Source organism: Natrix helvetica, assembly GCF_964273705.1.
Source record: "Natrix helvetica genome assembly, chromosome: Z".
NCBI lineage: Eukaryota > Metazoa > Chordata > Lepidosauria > Squamata > Natricidae > Natrix > Natrix helvetica.
The window spans coordinates 47,549,925-47,569,318 of NC_138554.1; the positions used below are offsets into that span (position 1 = coordinate 47,549,925).

General features: G+C 38.6%; 1 protein-coding gene across 3 annotated transcripts in view; it reads left to right on the plus strand.

Moving 5' to 3' along the window:
• The window catches only part of CCR7 (C-C motif chemokine receptor 7), a 47,504-nt gene extending 31,760 nt beyond the window's left edge, over positions 1-15,744 (plus strand). For 2 of the 3 annotated variants that reach the window (XM_081933694.1, XM_081933695.1), the window contains 2 exons: positions 2,543-2,592; positions 13,882-15,744. In XM_081933694.1, coding sequence (XP_081789820.1) covers positions 2,543-2,592; positions 13,882-15,003 — 1,172 coding nt within the window. In that variant the 3' untranslated portion in view covers positions 15,004-15,744. Of the gene's footprint in view, positions 1-275; positions 339-2,542; positions 2,593-13,881 lie in introns of those variants that run through there. The other variant, XM_081933696.1, reaches the window with a different exon arrangement.
• Positions 15,745-19,394: the final 3,650 nt, after the last annotated feature.

Below are 19,394 nucleotides of genomic sequence, written 5' to 3' on the forward strand. Positions count from 1 at the left end.
TGTAACTTGCAACAATCTTTTCAGCTTTCAAGGGAGTAAATTCTTCTTATCAGTTGCACCAGAATACTTTCTCCAGTAGAGCAGGAAACATCTGATGGTATTTAAACCCACCTTCCAAGTTCTGCTTCAGACTGTGCAGGTAGAGAAACCATGGTTAAATGTTTGGCATCAAAGGCAATATATCATACTTTACATGCTTGCGCATTGTCAACAAGAATAAAAAGGCGGTCCTTATATACAGGTCCTTTTCTTCATGCTTATTCAGAGCTTCTCTTCTCTGACAAACTGCCACTCACACTTCCTCTTTGCAATCTGCTTGTGAAAGACCATGGACAGGGGTGAGTATGAACATTACCTTTTCTGAGAGTTCAACTCCTGCATATGTGCAGAGTGAAATCCTCTCAAATTAGAATAACTGCTTTTTTCTGCGCACATAAATCAGACAAGGGCTCATATTGCTTCTCTTAGGTTCCTTAATATTATGAGGAGAACTGACGGTTTCAAATGATAAATCAGAGGAACAAATTTCCATCTATCTAATGTTTGCATATTATAATCAAATATTCTTCTCTTTTAAAGATATGGGATGACTTGGTTCACTAATGATTGAAATATTTTATACATATACATATATATTTCATGTTATTTCATTATCGATTAGAAATAAAATGAAAATTGCAAAACAGATTTTTTTTTAAATTTACCAATCTTCATTATGACTGCACTGATACTTATATATTAAGATGTTTAGTGTATTAGCTTTTATGGTTCAATTTTAATACTTTCATATATTATCTTATTACATTTTAATGCACCTAATATTTTATTGCTTTTAGCATATATATTATATGTCTTATCTGAAGATCACAGAGGAGCATGCAGCTGGTGGGCTGGTTGGTGTCCTGAAAGCCCCCCCCCCCCATACACACTTTTTAATTAGCTTTTAACATTGCATTTTAATCATTCTCGCTTTTCTTAAAATTTTATATACTGTTTGTATGCTTTAGTATTTTATTGGTACACCACTAGGTTCCTCTGTGAGGAAGATGAGTAGTTCCAAAATTTGACAAATAAATAAAAAATAAAATATATGGATGGGAAGTGTTTAATTCATTTTACAATTTAACTTGACTATACTTACTGCTATTGCCAGTTGAAAATGTTGATTTGTAGTTATCTTATAATTTCCAGGTTATTAATTTATAATTGTATAATTCATTTGTATAACTTTTGGGCATAACTTGCTTCTTATGTTACATTGCTAATATTGCTATTGATATAGTTGTTTATTTAAAAGGGGTATATGGCTGACCATTTTATGCAGCATAACTGAGCAGCTCACAAAAACACAAAACAGACAAGAAAATAAAGCCATCCAACCAATGTTCCATAGCATTCTTATTCCAAATATAAATTCACTGGGTTCAATTCCCATTTTAACCCAATGCTTGAGGAAAAAGCCAGGTTTTAACCTTGATCCTTTCTTAACCCTTGACTAGTAAAAGTCAAAATAAATGTATTAAATTGAAAAATAACAAATTCAGACAAGTTGATTTAGGAAAATAGTTCCAGAGCTGAAATATGCCTACAAAGCCAATTTAGATATTTTTCCATTTCCTTTTTTTTCAGTTGTTGCTTTGGACAAATACAATACAATACAATGCAATACAATAGTAGAGTTGGAAGGGACCTTGGAGGTCTTCTAGTCCAACCCCCTGCCTAGGCAGGAAACCCTATACCGTTTCAGACAAATGGCTATCCAACATCTTCTTAAAGACTTCCAGTGTTGGGGCATTCACAACTTCTGGAGGCAAGCTGTTCCACTGATTAATTGTTCTAACTGTCAGGAAATTTCCCCTCAGTTCTAAGTTGCTTCTCTCCTTGATTAGTTTCCACCCATTGCTTCTTGTTCTACCCTCAGGTGCCTTGGAGAATAGTTTGACTCCCTCTTCTTTGTGGCAACCCCTGAGATATTGGAACACTGCTATCATGTCTCCCCTAGTCCTTCTTTCTCTTAAGCTAGACATACCCAGTTCCTGCAACCGTTCTTCATATGTTTTAGTCTCCAGTCCCCTAATCATCTTTGTTGCTCTTCTCTGCACTCTTTCTAGAGTCTCCACATCTTTTTTACATCGTGGTACATCAATTTTATTTTACATCAATAAAGCTGCTTTTGTGAACCTAAAGTAGATAACAGTCAGATCCAGCCCCTTAACCAATTTTGACTTTCAGACGAAGATTTGGAGGCAGGAGTCATGCAGGAGGGAGATAACTGTCCTTATGGGTCTGTAAGCCAGTAATGTACTTGGTAGGGATAACGAGTCCCCTATCCCCCACTTTTCAGCCCCTGACAAAAGAGCAATCTGGTGAATCAATTTGATAGCCAACATTTCAGAATCAATTATCTAAGAAAGTACAAATCTCCAACCACATCCAAGTGATTGCTATTATTTTGGACATGACTCAAGTAATGCAATTATGGTTCTTTTTCTTTCTCACAAGAGGGCTTCTAATGCATCTGTTGTATTCTCTTTTCCTCTAGATCAACAGCTGAAAGCTGCATTACTTTGGAAGCTCCTGCTCCTTTTCCAGGTACAATATAAAACTGATGAAAACACTGTGTGACCTTCAGTTGCTCACTGCTGTTGCTGCTGGGAGAAAAACAGGTCTAAACCTTCCCACCTCCACCTCTCTTCAACTCTCTATGTTCTTTGCCCATTCTTTTCTTTGGGTGCCATGCAGTGGTGGGTTATGCAGTATGGGCATTCTGGTGCCTGCCGGAAGCACCAGGTACCGTTCCAGTACAGTGTTCCAGAGGGCCCACCCACCCCCGCGCTCTTTACCAGTATTTGAGGTTTTGGGGACTTCAGCGCACACGCAGGAGCTTACGGCGCCTGTGCAACACTCCGCCAAGCAGCTGGAGTGCTGCTGGCAGTAAGTATGCATGTGCGCGCTGTGCGCGTTCATGTGGTGGACGCCCGACTCTGTTGCACCATACCAGTTGCAACGGGATCCGGAAACCACCACTGGTGCCATGTAATAAATGTTATAAATGTGACAATGGGGAATAGATTAGGGGGCATAAATGAGAGGTCCTAAGTCATCATGACTTAATATGTCATATTAATGAAGTCACTACAATCTGTAAACCATGGCTTATGACTTAACAAGAAAGTTGAACCCAGCCACTGAGCCATCAACAAACCACAGGTTATGTCCACTGGCTCACTGTTTTACAAGTTTTAAGCCCTTTTAACTTGTCTTTTGTGCTTTTTGTACACAAATAAGGTAACGAAAAGGAGGCTTTGCACAACCAACCACTGTCAGAAGGGATGGTCCTCTTCTCTCAAGACTAGCTTTTATACTTTCCAGAAGTATCTTTTTCATCACTTAGCAAACAAAAAGTGAGATCAATAGGTTTTTGACCTGACAAAACATAGAACCTCTTGTTTTGAAACCAGCCAATGCTGACTTGTTATTCTTCAAATGTGTTTCACTCGATCTCCTTGCCCTTGATCCCAACCTGCATGGCATAGACTAGAGATTTTCGGTTTGCAGTTGAATTAATGGGGTGAAAGTTGCTAAGCACAGGTATAATTGCTAAACAACAAACCACATCTCCCAACCTCCCGTGCTAATCTTGATGAAAACTACGTGGTTAGGTTGGTGGCAAAGTTTCACTTAAACACTGTGAATTAATTATTCTTCTTTCTCTCAGCACACTCACTTTCACACAGGTAGAGAGAGCCCAAGGATAGTTGCCTTGTCCTCTTTCCTTTTTAGGCAATGCTGCTTCGAATAAACCCACAGGATGTGGTTCACTCAATCCAGTACAGCAGTGTTCAGTAACTGCAAACCAAATGATTTGCACCCAAAGTTAAAACCGAGACCAAAAAGTTAAACCACTTTTTTTCTTAGGGTGGCATTTGTACTCCCATCATTAAGGGAGTACAAACATTTCAACCTAGAATTCAAAAGGTCTCAAGTGTATTGCTGTGAGTAATAAAAACCTGTGCTTTGTACTAGTTTTGTACCATTTTATCCTATCAAGTCTGAGATTTATGCATCCTGTATACAAATTACATTGCCTTGTGCCTTTTGTAAAGAGCTATGAAGCATCCCAATACCAACATTAACCACCAACCAACCTCAAAGATTTCCACCATTGTCATGCACTAATCTGTACCCAACACATAGTTTCATACAAAACCTGGATGGTGATGATGAAGAAGACAGTTTAAACATAAGGCAGGTGCCTTCCCATTGCATCATTTTTTTCATTCTCCTCCACCTGTTTCTGCAGTGTCCTCTTTCTACATGTCTCTGTTTGTCCTTCCTAGGTCCCCCTCTTTTTTCCTTCATCTCCCCCAGTTTTGCTAAAATTTTAGCCCCTACTTTTGCATCCTTTCTATTTCCAGTTTTCAGATACTTTATCCTGTTCCACACCCATTATTTCTTCTCTTCATTGCTCCATCCTTATTCCATCTTGAATCAAAAATTGGGTCAATGTAATTGTCATTTTCCTCACCAGTTGATTAGAAATTGTCCATCATTCTGTGAACTTCTTCATAGAACTAACACTTCTACCTGTTTTAAACTCCCAGTGAAACTGAATCTTAGATGTCTTTCTGGAATTTTCCAGAATAACTGTCACAAGAAAATTCAGTTTTCCTTGCTTTGGCCAACCCACATCTAATTTATTTTAGTGCTGCTACTCAAGCATAAATAGGTTTCTGTAGCCACAGCTAAAACATGTTCATTAAAACATTTCTAATGTTATGGCATATTGCTTTAGTCTTATATCTAGCTTATAAAGCTGTTAAAGCCATCTATGGGTGTTCTATTCTCAAACTTTCTTTGTCTTTTTTCCGACACATTTTTTTCTTGTTGGATCAAATGTAATACATTTTAACAATGATGTAACTGATGGTGCAGTTAACTAAGAGATCCTATAAATCACTTCAGGTTACTGTAAGAATTCTCTCTTTCCCCCCCGTCATTGAGCGACTTTGGCTAGGCTGCAAGGTAAATCTGGTACCCGATTCTCATAATGGTGTCTAGCTTCGCATTTCACAAAACCCCTTTTAAAAGATTGGTAGCTTTTGAATAGAAAACTTGATTGAAGTCAGAAAAAGCTGTCATTTAAGTACTACAGATTGTGTCACCATTCAATGTAATGCTAGTTCCAACTGCTTTTTGCCAAAAAGGGCTTTAACATGACAATGCTTTTTACTCTACTACAGTATTGGGGTGGGGTCACCATTTTACCCACTTATTTTGGCTTCATGGCTATCCACACAATATTTTGAGGCACCGCTGACACAAGGACAAAATTGAAATCACTACGAACATCGCTATTCCATTGCAGCACCAGGTACTTTCCTTAATTTATCCTGCACTAAAACAAGGCCAGTATCACTTGTTGTACTCATCACTGTGTGATAGAACAGTGCTCAAGGATAGAGGAATCAAGTGTTATATTGTCATATTTTTTTTCATTTTAAGGACTAAATGGGATTATCTGGTGTTGCCCTTCACATTGGGAGGAATATTAGAATTTTGCATAATATTAGTTGATATGTCAGAACCAAATCAAAAACAGCCCTTAACATGGTTAATATCTAATGCCATTTATGATTTCAATAAGCTGTTTCTGGAACATTTGGAAGAACATTTATAAGCTACCTTGCTGGAGACCATAAATAATTTTTGTTTATAATTTAACATAAAATGTTCACTGACAAAAGGCAATTCCAGCTTTACACAGTGATCCTTTATGTGTTTTGCTAGAATTCATTTTTTTAAAGTATTCTAATTCCTCCCCAAAAAGTAAACTGTTTTGAGGCTTTATTTATTTATTTATTTATTTCAATATATAGAGCAGCTCATATCACAGCTGTCAATTTCCACTCCCCTGCTGAGATGAAGTGCTATTCACTCATTCTTGATTCAGCCTGACTCAGAATACCAATATTAGCTCTTTCCATTGATGGTACCAATCCTGTTTCTGTTCCAATCACAGCAGTCACTTGACTTCTTTTCAAAGTGACTGATCTAATAGATTTTACACCATGTGATTATCTTTAGACCATTGTTCCTCGACCTTGGCTGTTTGAAGATGTATGGATTTCAACTCCCATAGAATTCTCAAACCATCACATTGGCTGGGGCAATTCTAGGAGTTAAATTCCACACATCTTCAAGTTAGCACAGTTGAGAAACTCTGCCTTAGACAATGTTTGATTAATGAGTGGAAGAGTACTTTAGTACAGGCATAACTAAAGATGACTTAAATCTTTCTCATTCCTCAGTTATGGATGAGAAATGAGAAAAACATTTCAAAGCTTTATGAGAAAACCATAACAAAGGAAATGCTGTGGTGATCATTTAAAAAAGAGAATTTCAGGACTTGTTTGTACTGTGGTTAAATACGAGCAGGGAAAGTTCCATAGACTACAATCCAGTGCCTATTTACCGTGTAGAAATAAAACCATTTGAATTCAGTAGGACTTTACTTCTGAAATAAACATATTTCATATGGCTATCATTCTCCAATCTTGAACAAATCTTTTTCTTGTTCTATTACTTTCTTCCCCACTCTATATATAATGGAATAGAAACTTTAACAATTTCCAGTAGAAGATTCTAAATTTTGGGAATTGCTATCAACACCAACGTGTAACAATTTGAGACAGCTGTTTCATAAAAGCTTTCACTGCAAATGAAATCTAAGTGCTCTGATAGACAAAATGTTAGTTGCATAGCTTTTCTTCCCCTTGTACACTTTTTTTTTAAATAGCCAGTATTCGTGTGGAGATAAATCAGGAGTTTGAGGGATTTGTTTACTTGTTTGTTTTTAATTTCCTTAGCCATCCATCTCAATCTATCTGACTAACTCTAAGCATCTTTTTTGTCATTTGGATATAATACTTGCATTGGAATGGAAACTTCTAACATCCACTCTGAGAAAGGTTTTGCATATTAGTAAAATCTAGTTGAGCTAGAAAGTGAAAAGTAGGTGAGAAGAGCTGAAAAAACAACCTGCAACAGAGTAAATGGGATTAAGAATAAAAGAATAAAAGATGAAATAATTTGGAATGAAACTGAAGTGCAACAAAGCAGGAGGGAGTATTGTAAAGAGGTCTGTGGTATCAACATTGTATGTGTTAATGTCCTGGAAAAAATAATGGGAAAAAGTAAAAATTGTTATGACAACATTTAAAAATATTATAGCAGCAGTTTTTCCAACTGGAAAAAATGTTAAAATATGAATTTGATTTCATTATATAACAATTATGTAATATTTTAGAATCTGTTTGAAGGCTACTTCCAAGCCAGACATTTGGAAGAATGCTGTTATTACTCACTTTTACAAAGTGATAAACAACCTTGTAAAAAGGAATATTTGTTGATTTAGGGAATGCATTTGAATTATGTTTAGCTGAATATGAGGTTGAAAATTGGTTGCTGAGTACAATGACCCATATATGATTATAATAAAAGTTTATATGAAGATAAATAGAATACTTAAGTAATGATTAAACACTGAACAGAAAATCTAAGGCTATGATTGAGGATATCCCCTTGAAAGTTTAATGCTAGTGATGACAATTGAGATGTGATGATAGCTTGCATGCAGATAATACAGCACTGCGGATTGCAACCCAAACGATTTGCAGCGAACTTTAGATTGTGTCAAATTAATCACGTTATATTTAATGTTAAAGTTTGAATATTAATGTTCCAGAAACCCTACTATTTGATAGGGAAAATGATTTCAGGGAAATTCTGCAAATAGTACCCTGTTTCCCCAAAAATAAGACCTCCCCGGATAATAAGCCCAATCGGGCTTTTGAGCACATGCTCTAAAATAAGCCCTCCCCCCAAAATAAACCCTCCCTGAAAATAGTGCAACCCAGCAGCAGCCATGAGGTGACCATGCTCGCCGCCTCCTGCACCTCAAAAATAATAAGACTTTACTTACTTTACTTACTTTATTTGTACTTTTATACCGCCCCCTCTCCCCAAAGGGACTCAGATAAAACACATACATAAATCGAAAGTACAAACATAATTACATACTCAGTACCTAAAAGAGGAGGCTATAAGAAACTGTACATAAAGCAAAGCATTTAAAAACAATATTTAAAATAACCCCTAAAAAATACCCAATTAAAATATCTGCCAGGAGGTAGAATAAGACTATGAATGGGCCAAGCCGGCTAAACGGAACAGGTGAGTCTTCAGGTTTGTCGGAAGGAGCGGAAGTCGATGGTGGTTCTAATATCGGGGGGGAGGTCATTCCAGAGGGTTGGGCCCATCACAGAGAAGGCTCTACTCCTAGGCGCCGCCCGTTGGCATTGCTTAGTGGATGGCACCCGGAGGAGTCCCTCCCTGTGAGAGGGAATTGGTCGCAGGGAAGTGTGTGGTAGAATGCGATCCCGCAAGTAACTAGGTTCTGAGCCATGGAGCGCTTTAAAGATGGTAATTAACACCTTGAAGCGCACCCGAAAGACCACAGGCAGCCAGTGCAGCTCGCGCAGGAGCGGTGTTACCTAGTACTCCCCATAATAGTCCGCGCGGCTGCGTTCTGGACTAGCTGCAGTCTTCGAGCGCGTCCCAAGGGAAGCCTCATGTAGAGGGCATTGCAGTAGTCCAGCCAAGACGTCACCAGTGCATGAGTGACCGTGCGTAGGGCATCCCGGTCCAGTAGGGGGCGCAATTGGCGCACCAGGCGAACCTGGTGGAACGCCCCCCTTGCCACGGCTGCCACATGGTCATCCATTGACAGCCGGGCATCTATGAGGACGCCCAAATTGCGTGCCCGTTCCACAGGGGGCAATTGCTCGCCCCCTATGGTCAGTGATGGAATCAACTGACTGAACCGGGGTGCCGGTAGCCACAGCCACTCAGTCTTGGAGGGGTTGAGCTTGAGTCTGTTGTCCCCCATCCAGACCCTGACGGCTTCCAAACACCGGGTCATCACCTCGACAGCCTCGTTGGAGTGGTCTGGGGTGGAAATGTACAGCTGGGTATCATCAGCGTACAGATGATACTCCACCCCAAAACCACGGATGATCTCCCCCAGCGGCTTCACATATGCGTTGAACAGAAGGGGTGAGAGGACCGACCCCTGAGGCACCCCACAAGTGAGTGGCCTCAGGGTCGACCTCTGCCCCCCTGCCAACACACATTGCGTCCAGTCGGAGATGTAGGAGCCGAACCACCGCAGAACAGTGCCTCCAACTCCCATCCCCCCCAGCCGGCGCAATAGGATACCATGGTCGATGGTATCAAAAGTCGCTGACAGATCTAATAGGACCAGGATAGAGGAACAACCCCTATCTCTGGCCCTCCAGAGATCATCAACCAACGCGACCAAGGCCGTCTCCGTGCTGTGTCCGGGCCGGAAGCCGGACTGGCGTGGGTCTAGATATTCGGATTCCTCAAGGTGCTGTGGAAACTGCTGTGCCACCACATTCTCTACAACCTTCGCTAAAAAGGGAAGGTTGGAGACTGGACGATAATTAGCTAGCTCCATCGGGTCAAGGGAAGGCTTCTTGAGTAAGGGCCTCACCACCGCCTCTTTCAAGGCGGCAGGTAAGGACCCCTCACCCAAAGAGGCGTTCACCAAGCCCAGTAGCCAGCCTCGTGTCACTTCCCAGGATGCCAGTACCAACCAGGAGGGACACGGGTCCATTAAACATGTGGTCGGTCGCAGCCGTCCACGCCACCTATCCAAATCCTCGGGGGCAAATCCTCAGACCTCCCTGAAAATAAGGCCAGGTGCTTATTTTGGGGGTCAAAAGAAAATAAGACCCTGTCTTATTTTCGGGGAAACATGGTAGAAAGAAATAATGAATTCTATGTGGTTTATAAGGTTTGTAAGAAAAGTAATGACCTGTGTATAAAAAGGCTGTTTTACAATACAATACAATAGGAGACTTGGAAGGGACCTTGGAGGTCCTCTAGTCCAACCCCCTTCCTAGGCAGGAAACCCTATACCGTTTCAGACAAATGGCTATCCAACATCTTCTTAAAGACTTCCAGTGTTGGGGCGTTCACAATTTCTGGAGGTAAGCTGTTCCACTGATTAATTGTTCTAACTGTCAGGAAATTTCTCCTCAGTTCTAAGTTGCTTCTCTCCTTGATTAGTTTCCACCCATTGCTGCTTGTTCTACCTTCTGGTGCCTTGGAGAATAGTTTGACTCCCTCTTCTTTGTGGCACACCTGAGATATTGGAACACTGCTATCATGTCTCCCCTAGTCCTTCTTTTCATTAAATTAGACATACCCAGTTCCTGTAACCGTTCTTCATATGTTTTAGTTTCCAGTCCCCTAATCATCTTTGTTGCTCTTCTCTTTCTAGAGTCTTTCTAGAGTCTCCACATCTTTTCTACATCGTGGCGACCAAAACTGAATGCAGTATTCCAAGTGTTGCTTTACCAAGGCATTATAAAGTGGTATTAACACTTCACGTGATCTTGATTCTACTCCTCTGTTTATGTAGCCTAGAACTGTGTTGGCTTTTTTGGCAGCTACTACACACTGCTGTCTCATATTTAAATGGTTCTCCACTAGGACTCCAAGATCCCTCTCACAGTTACTACTATTGAGCAAGGTACCACCTATACTGTACCTGTGCATTTCGTTTTTCTTGCCTAAATGTAGAACCTTACTCTTTTCACCATTGAATTTCATTTTATTAGATAGTGCCCAATGTTCAAATTTGTCAGGATCCTTCTGTATCTTAAGCCGGTCTTCTGGAGTGTTGGCTATTCCTGCCAGCTTGGTGTCATCTGCTTTTGATGAGTTCCCCATTTATTCCCTCATCCAAATCATTGATGAAGATGTTGAAGAGTACTGGACCTGAAACAGAGCCTTGGGGTACTCCACTGCATACTTCCCTCCATATTGATGCAGTTCTATTGAGGACCACACATTGATTGCAGTTGGTCAGCCAGTTACAAATCCATCTGGTGGTGATGCTGTCCAACCCACATTCTTCTACTTGATCTAGTAGTAGGTTATGGTCTACCTTATCAAATGCCTTACTGAAGTCCAAATAAACTATATCGACAGCATTCCTTTGGTCCATTAATTTTGTCACTTGTCAAAGAATGCAATAAGATTAGTCTGGCATGATCTGTTTTTGACAAACCCATGTTGGCTTTTGCTATTACTTTGTTTACTTCTAGTTGTTGGCTAATTCATTGCTTGATTATCTTTTCCAGAATCTTTCCTGGTATTGAGGTCAGGCCGATAGGTCTATAGTTTCCTGGATCTATTTTTTGTTTCCTTTTTTGAAGATGGGAACCACAGCATCTCTTTTCCAATCTTCTGGCAGTTCCCCGATGCTCCAGGATCCCTGAAAGATATAGTTCAGTGGTTCTGAGATTTCACCTGCCAGTTCCTTCAGAACTCTGGGGTGTAATCTTCTGGTCCTGGTAATTTGAACTCATCTAAGGTAGACAGGTGCTCACTTACCATTTTCTCCCCTATTTCAATTTGTGTTCCTAATCTGATTTTTGTGGTGCTGTTTTTGATAGGTTGGACTGTTTTATCCCTTTGTGTAAAGACAGATGCAAAACATGAGTTAAATAGTTCTACTTTCTCCCTTTTGCTTGTCACCTTCTTGCCACTTTCTCCCAGCAATGGACCAATTGTTTCCTTAACCTTTTTCTTGTTTTTAACATGTTGGAAGAACCTTTTTTGTTATTTTTTATTTTTGTGGCAAGCCTTTCTTCATTGTGAGCTTTAACTTTCCTTACTTCATCTTTACGGGCTTGGGCTATTTGCTGATATTCTGCCTTAGTTATGACCCCCTCTTTCCACTTTTTATACTTAACTTTTTTGTCTTTCAGTTTGTCAGAGAGTTCTTTATGCAGCCATGCTGGTTTCTTTTGGGAGCTGTTATTTTTCTTCTTCATTGATATTGTGCTAGACTGAGTTTTTGTAATCTAATTTTTCAAAATTTCCCAAGCTTCTTGAGTTGTTTTCCCTTTGAGGATTCTCATCCATGGAATTCTTCTCAAGCTGTCTCTAAGTTTATTGAAATTAACTCTCTTAAAATCCAAGACTCTAGTTTGACTTTGTTCTACTACTTGTGTTTGCATAATATTGAATTACAATATTGCATGGTCACTTGCCCCCAGGGTTCCTGTGGCTTCAACACCTTCTATCATTTCCTCTCTGTTAGTGAGAATTAAATCTAATGTGGCCGATCCCCTTGTTCCCCTCTCTACTTTTTGGGAAGCAAAGGTGTCTGCTAGGTTCATTAGGAACCTGTTGGGTCTTCCTCTTGGTGCAGAGTTTGTTTCCCAGTTGATGTCAAGGTAGTTAGAATCCCCCATTACATACCTTAGTTAGCTGACTAGTAAAAAGTTCATCTACTTCCTCTGCTTGGTTGGGTGGCCTGTAGTATAGACCTATGGAAATGTTGTTTCCTCACCAACCTTTAATATTGACCCAAATACATTCAAGATAGTTCTCATCATTGTTGTGCTCTATTTCTGTAAAGATTATTTCTTATATATAGTGCAACTCCACCTCCTCTTTTATTTGGTCTATTTCTTTGAAATAATTTAAATCCTTCTAGCTGTATGTTCCATTTGTGGGTTTCATCCCACCAAGTTTCTGTTTTGGCAACAATATCGTATCTGCCCTCATTTACTTGAATTTCTAATTCACCCTGTTTATTCCTCATACTTTGTGCATTGGTGTATGGACATTTGAGTCCATTTTGATTGATCCTGTGTTTACTATCTGCATAACCTGTGTTATGCCTAACATAACGAAACATAATATGATGAAAAATTACCTTTTTCATTATTAGGAACTGAGATTTGGGTAAGTACAGGAGGTTGAATTCAGTAAAAATGGTATGCTTAAGAATTATGTATGATTTTTTAAAAACTTTAAAAATAGGTGAGGAAGCAAGGAAGGAAACAAGGAAGGAAGGAAGCAAAAACATACACTAAAACGAAGGATTGAGCACAAGTAAATCTAAGAAAGCAGTACAAATGGGGTGAGTGGAAGGGAGTATTCTGGCTACAATAGTTGAGCTGCTCAAAAACAAAAAAACAAGCAAACAAAAAAAGGAAGACAAGAAGCTTAAAAAACAAAAGGCAATTTGGTGCAGCATGGGTGATTGACAAAAACAAAAGAGAAGTTTTGTAGTGAATAGTGGTGGGTTTAACTAGGTTTTCTTTTATCAGCTGTTTTTAATTTCTTTTGCTCCTGCTTCTCAATATTTTTCTATACCTTGCATAAAGCTACTTACTCCAAAAGGGAAAAAATATTATGGGTAAGCATATGCATGCTATTTCATAATATTATTCCACATAGTTTCACACACGCACAAACACACTACGCCTACCTCTACTTTATGGGTTTGCGTAATTTATTCTGCAGCATCAGTTTTGATTACTACTTGAATGGGGGAACTCCAAGAAACACACAGCTTTTGGGAAGACAAAAACACCTCCAAAATCAGCGATGAAGTATTTTTTGAATAGTTGATGAGAATAATGCATGAGCTTGCCCATTGTCATCAGGCATAAAACTCAGTTCAAAAGTTTACTCCTCAAGTATGGGATGAAACATTACTCCTTCATTTTGGGAATTTTGGGAAGTGTAGACTAAAAACCTCTAATACTTAACTTTATTAAGCCATTATTTTCTAGAATTATTTGGAGGGAAGTCACCATAATTCAACTGAAATAGAACTAATATTAGTTTATTATGTTTATGGTTCCTAAGGAAGAAGACTCAAAGAACAGGCCATACTTACCTGAATGCCATTTCCTTTGTAATAAAAAAAAATCACAATCAAAAGAATATGGGGAGATAAGAATAACCCATGTTGTATCTCCCTTCTAGTTCTGCAAAGGTGACATTGTGATGAATAAGAACTACAGCTTTGGTGAAGATACTACCACAGAGAGCCAAATAACAGTGGATTACAGCACTGACAATACTTTTGACTACAGTCAGTTCGAAGAGATCTGCAAAAAAGAAGAGATCCGGAAATTCCGTGCTATTTTTCTTCCAGTTACATATTTCTTGATATGCTTTGTGGGACTGGCAGGCAATGGTCTGGTTATGGCAACCTACATCTATTTCAAGAGGCTCAAGACAATGACTGATGTCTATCTATTCAATCTGGCCTTATCAGACATCTTCTTTCTTTTGACTCTCCCATTTTGGGCTGTCAGTGCAGCCAAGCACTGGGTTTTTGGGGACTTTGCATGCAAAGGCATTTACCTCATCTGCCAGATGAGTTTCTTCAGTGGCATGCTTCTTCTTCTCTCCATCAGCATTGATAGGTGTTTTGCTATTGTTCAGGCCACTTCAGCACATCGTCTTCGGTCACAGAGAATGTTTGCTAGTAAAGTTACTTGTTTCTTGATTTGGACATTGGCTGTTATTTTTTCTATCCCAGAAGTAGTCCATACTAGTGTTTATGAAACTGCTTCAGCTCCACCACAATGTTTCATCACCACAGGTGATCATAAAGCCTTAACTATCGGTATAAGAGTATCTCAGATGGTCTTTGGGTTTTGCTTACCTCTGTTGGTAATGGTTTTATGTTATTGTTTCATCATCAAAAATTTGCTGCAACCCCACAGCTTTGAAAAAAAACATGTAATCAAAATCCTTGTTGTGGTCATGATAGCTTTTGTTCTCCTTCAGTTCCCCTACAATTGCATCATAGTCCTCAGGACCATTTCAAATTTCAACCAAACTACTGACCAGTGCAATGCCATCAAGTCCCTAGATTTGGCTAATGATGTGACTTACAGCTTGGCTTGCTTCCGCTGCTGTCTCAATCCATTCCTGTATGCATTTATAGGGGTTAAGTTCCGCAATGATGTCTTCCGACTTCTTAAAGATCTGGGCTGCATCAATCAAAAGCAGCTCTGGCAATGGTCAACAAACCAGAAGACCAGTAGAAGTTCTGTTCCCACAGAAACTGACACCACAACTTCTTTCTCCCCATGAGATACTGGGCAATCAATATCACTGATGTCTACGTCATAGTGTTTGGCAACAGCTTTCATTACACATCATCAGAGGTTGAACCAGGAGATCCTATAGGTCTCACTTATTGGTGGGAGTATTTTCACAGAACCTGAAGAGACCTAACTCTTCTTTCTATTCCCCCACTGGCCAACTCAATTTATCTAGATGAAATTTGCTAAAAAGCAAAAAGCAGGAGAACTACAGAAAGCTGTCTGCAGATCTTAAACAGGAGAACCATGCCATAGCTACAGAAAAGATGATGTATCTTCTTCTAAAGTTGAAGAGTGAGTTAAGAATGTTGACATTCAGGAAGCCTAATGAAAAAAAACTTGCAGTCATAAATTGGTGACAATTATTTAGCTTCTTAACAAAGCTGAGGAACAAGCAGACAGATGATTTTTTCCTCCCTCCCTCCTTCCCTTCCTTTTTTCCTTCCATTCATCTCTGAAATTTACATGTTATTGTAGCAACCTAGGGGGGAGGGGGAGCCCAAATGACTACCAGGTTCGGCCCATTTCCTCAAAAGTAGAGTGAACATGCTAAAATGTTAAACTTCCATAAAGCTGTGTTTATATTTGTTCAGCACAAGTTGATATATAATAACAACAGTGAAGTATTTCTTCATGTAGAATGATTTATATTTCCTTTTAATTTTACCTTGTATTATTCCACAAACTTTTCCATGTAATGTTTACTTTTGTAATTTTAACTTTTGTCTTTTTTTTCTCTTTGCCATTTTAAAATTAATGAATAATAAACAAATAAATAAAGCAATCTGGCTTAAGCTTGGGTTCCTACATTGAATGGTACAGTTGATTAATAATACATTAGAATATGGATCATTTGTGTTGAAAGAAAGAAAGACAGATGCATCATTTTAATACTATATACAAGATTGTCACTAAATGCTTCTAATTGCAGAATAATCACATTCTTGCACTTTCCATGCTATGATGGGCCTAGACATAGATTTCTTATGATCATACCAAAGCAATTTCTTAAGTAATTCAATATGAGATTAAGTGTAGTCATATCCTTCATGTACATTTTATTTTTATTTTATTTTGTTATGGGGATAACTATGTGAAAGCCTGAGTAAATCTCTCCAAATTTACGTTTAGAGGAAACCTCCATAGATGCAAGAGTTTTTCTTGATACCCAAATATTAGTTTTGCAGAGAGTCAGGAAAGGAAGTGTTACAGTCTCACAATAACAACAACTAAAACAATAACACCTGCTGCTGATGAGGCATGTTTCTGGCTGATATTTGCATAAAAATGCAGAGGTTATTTTCATTCTATTTTTGTCTGCTCCTTTTTTTGCCTCCCAGCTGTAGAATTCATTTTAACTGAAAGACTATAGGAAATATTATTTTCCTTCCTTCTGGAAGCAGAGACAGAGGGACAGATAATGAAAAGGAATAAAGACAATACTGAGCCTTCACTCTTCAACCACAAGTCAATGGTCATTTCCATTTATCAAACTGGGATTATTGAAAAACTCCCCTTCTATATGAATCACTAGTTCCCACTACTAGTTTTCTTAGAAATTGCATTGACTAGAACTATCAAATCTGGCTTCGATAATCCAGATGAGCACAAAACAGGTTTTTTTTTTAAAAAAAAATGAGTTTGCAGAGCAGACCTGGTATAATTGACAAATGGCACACAGGGAAAAGCTCAAATGTTGGAAGAAATTATGCTCCGCTTTCATTCATAAAGTTACAACAATGGAAGAAACATCACAGACCAAAGACTAAATATCTCCAATAGTTTATTTGAAGGAAAAAGTAGGCCTTCTCAACAAATGATATTTTTCCCCACAGAGAGCATAAATCTCTGTATTCTCAAATTGTAATGTTTTGTAAATAAATCCTACTTCCTATCCCCAAATTATTACAGCAGAACATTACAATTTTTTTCAAAGATACTTTAAAAATTTAAGCCAAGAGGGTAGTCTATCTTTTAAAACTTGATTGTACACAAATGATGTATGTTATATAGGTGTATGAATCGTTTCTCAGTCCTTTCTCATTTGCTGCATTTTAGCATTACTTACTTGTAAATGTGTTTTTTCAAATCAGACATATTCAGATGGGTGTGGGTTCATGGATGCCTATCATACAACTTATTCTTCTGATCTATATGCATATTAAAAAGAAGATAAGATCACATGTAATCAAGGTTTCAGAGTTTCGTTTCTAGAAAAAAGAATGCCGCAGTCTTACTCAAACCTAATCTTTTGATTTGGAAGATCATTGCACCCAAAAACATACACACAGAGAGAAACACAAAGGGAAAAAGAGAGAGAGATTTTATCTTTCTCTGAAGCAACAGAACCCCTGATTGCACCTCCATCCATAATGACTAACCTCCAAATATGACATTGTTCCTTAAATTATGCTTTCCTAAAATCTTCCAATTTCCTTGAAGTTTTGGGTTTATTTTCTCCTGTAGAAATAATCTTACGTTTTTCTTCTGCCGCTTTTCAAAAGGATTTCTCACTTTGCTGTTGTCATCAGGTGGCAGAGAGTTTTGGTGTTTTAGAAAGATTGATAGGTGACATGGCTGTTTATATCTTGATATCACTGTGAGTAAAGCATCACAAGTGATCCATCTTATAACTGGAATATTGCAGCCAGTGGGGGAAAAACTGTAACATTACGAGGGTGTGGTACACAGCAGACAAAATAGGATATGAAAAATGGCACCAAACAGAATTGTGATTGTGTAATACCTCAAGAAAGCAGGGTAACAATTAAATCAAAATCATGGATTTATGAACTAAATCATATGAGTAACTGCAAAGCAGAGATGACACTAGACTTTTTTCCAACTTTCTGGTGTTTTTTCTCATCATGATAAAATAGAATGAATGAATGCCTTGTTGGTTCATTTTCGGTGGTATCCCATCATTTATTCTAGCACTTGAGACACACTATCAACCTGCCCATTAATTGGGCCAGCTCTACTACAAACTGTCAGTGCATCTCAATGATACTAGTCCAGAAACAATAGAAGAAGCAGCATTATCAGGTTGTAGCTCTTATATTTAGTGTTCAACAGAAAATTAGTTGAGATTGTCAACAGTCCATGTTTGAAAGAGATTTCCAGAAGGCTATAGTGACAACAGGATAAGACGTTGGGGCAAAAACCAAGAGAAGAGCCTAACATGGCAGGACTAGTATTTACCACATTTTGAAATAATGCACAATGTTAATTATTGGATTGAGAATGAGACCATTATGTTCAGATGCTAAGTGAGTATATAATGTCAATTCCTAGAAAGAGCAGAGTAGTAACGATGCTAGTGAAATACTGGCGAATAAAACATATGAAGAACGGTTGCAGGAACTGGGCATGTTTAGCTTAAGAGAAAGAAGGACTAGGGGAGACATGATAGCATTGTTCCAATATCTCAGAGGTTGCCACAAAGAAGAGGGAGTCAAACTATTCTCCAAGGCACCTGAGGGTAGAACAAGAAGCAATGGGTGGAAACTAATCAAGGAGAGAAACAACTTAGAACTGAGGAGAAATTTCCTGACAGTTAGAACAATTAATCAGTGGAACAGCTTGCCTCCAGAAGTTGTGAATGCCCCAACACTGGAAGTCTTTAAGAAGATGTTGGATAGCTATTTGTCTGAAACGGTATAGGATTTCCTGCCTAGGCAGGGGGTTGGACTAGAAGACCTCCAAGGTCCCTTCCAACTCTACTATTTTATTGTATTACTTTTATTTATTTTTAGATATTTTAAAAATTACATATTTATTATTTTTACAGATAACTCAAGGTGGCACACACAATACTTGCTCCTTTTATTTTTCACATAATCACAAACCTGTGAGGTGAGTTGGAGTGACAGAAAGTAACTGGCTGTAAGTCAATCATCTGGCTTTCATGCCTAAGGCAGGACAATAATTCACAGTCTCCTGGTTTCTAGCCTAATGCTTTAATTATTAGATCAAACTTTGCTAAGACACAGAATTGCTCTAGTCCTTTGTCTTGCAAATGCATTAATCATTGAAGAAAAGGTGAAGTGAAACTCTTTGTGTAACTGCTATAACGATGTGAGTTTCCATCTTCACTTCACATCTTGCTTGCTCATTCTACTTCCCTGTAATGTGATCAAACAGGGTACAGAATATGAAGCTCTTTGAAACATAAATAGAAATCACTTTTGGATTTCCCTATGTCCAGATATTGGCTGATGAGAAAATGAGAAATGAAATTTTCTGGCTGTGAAAGAAATAGATTAGGTATATTAAAAAACAGAAGAAGAAAAATGTGAAAACTATCAAGATCCTCCAGATGCATTATAGAGGAAATTCCATTTTTGTGACTGGTTTGCATTGTGCAGATTTGGGGGTGGG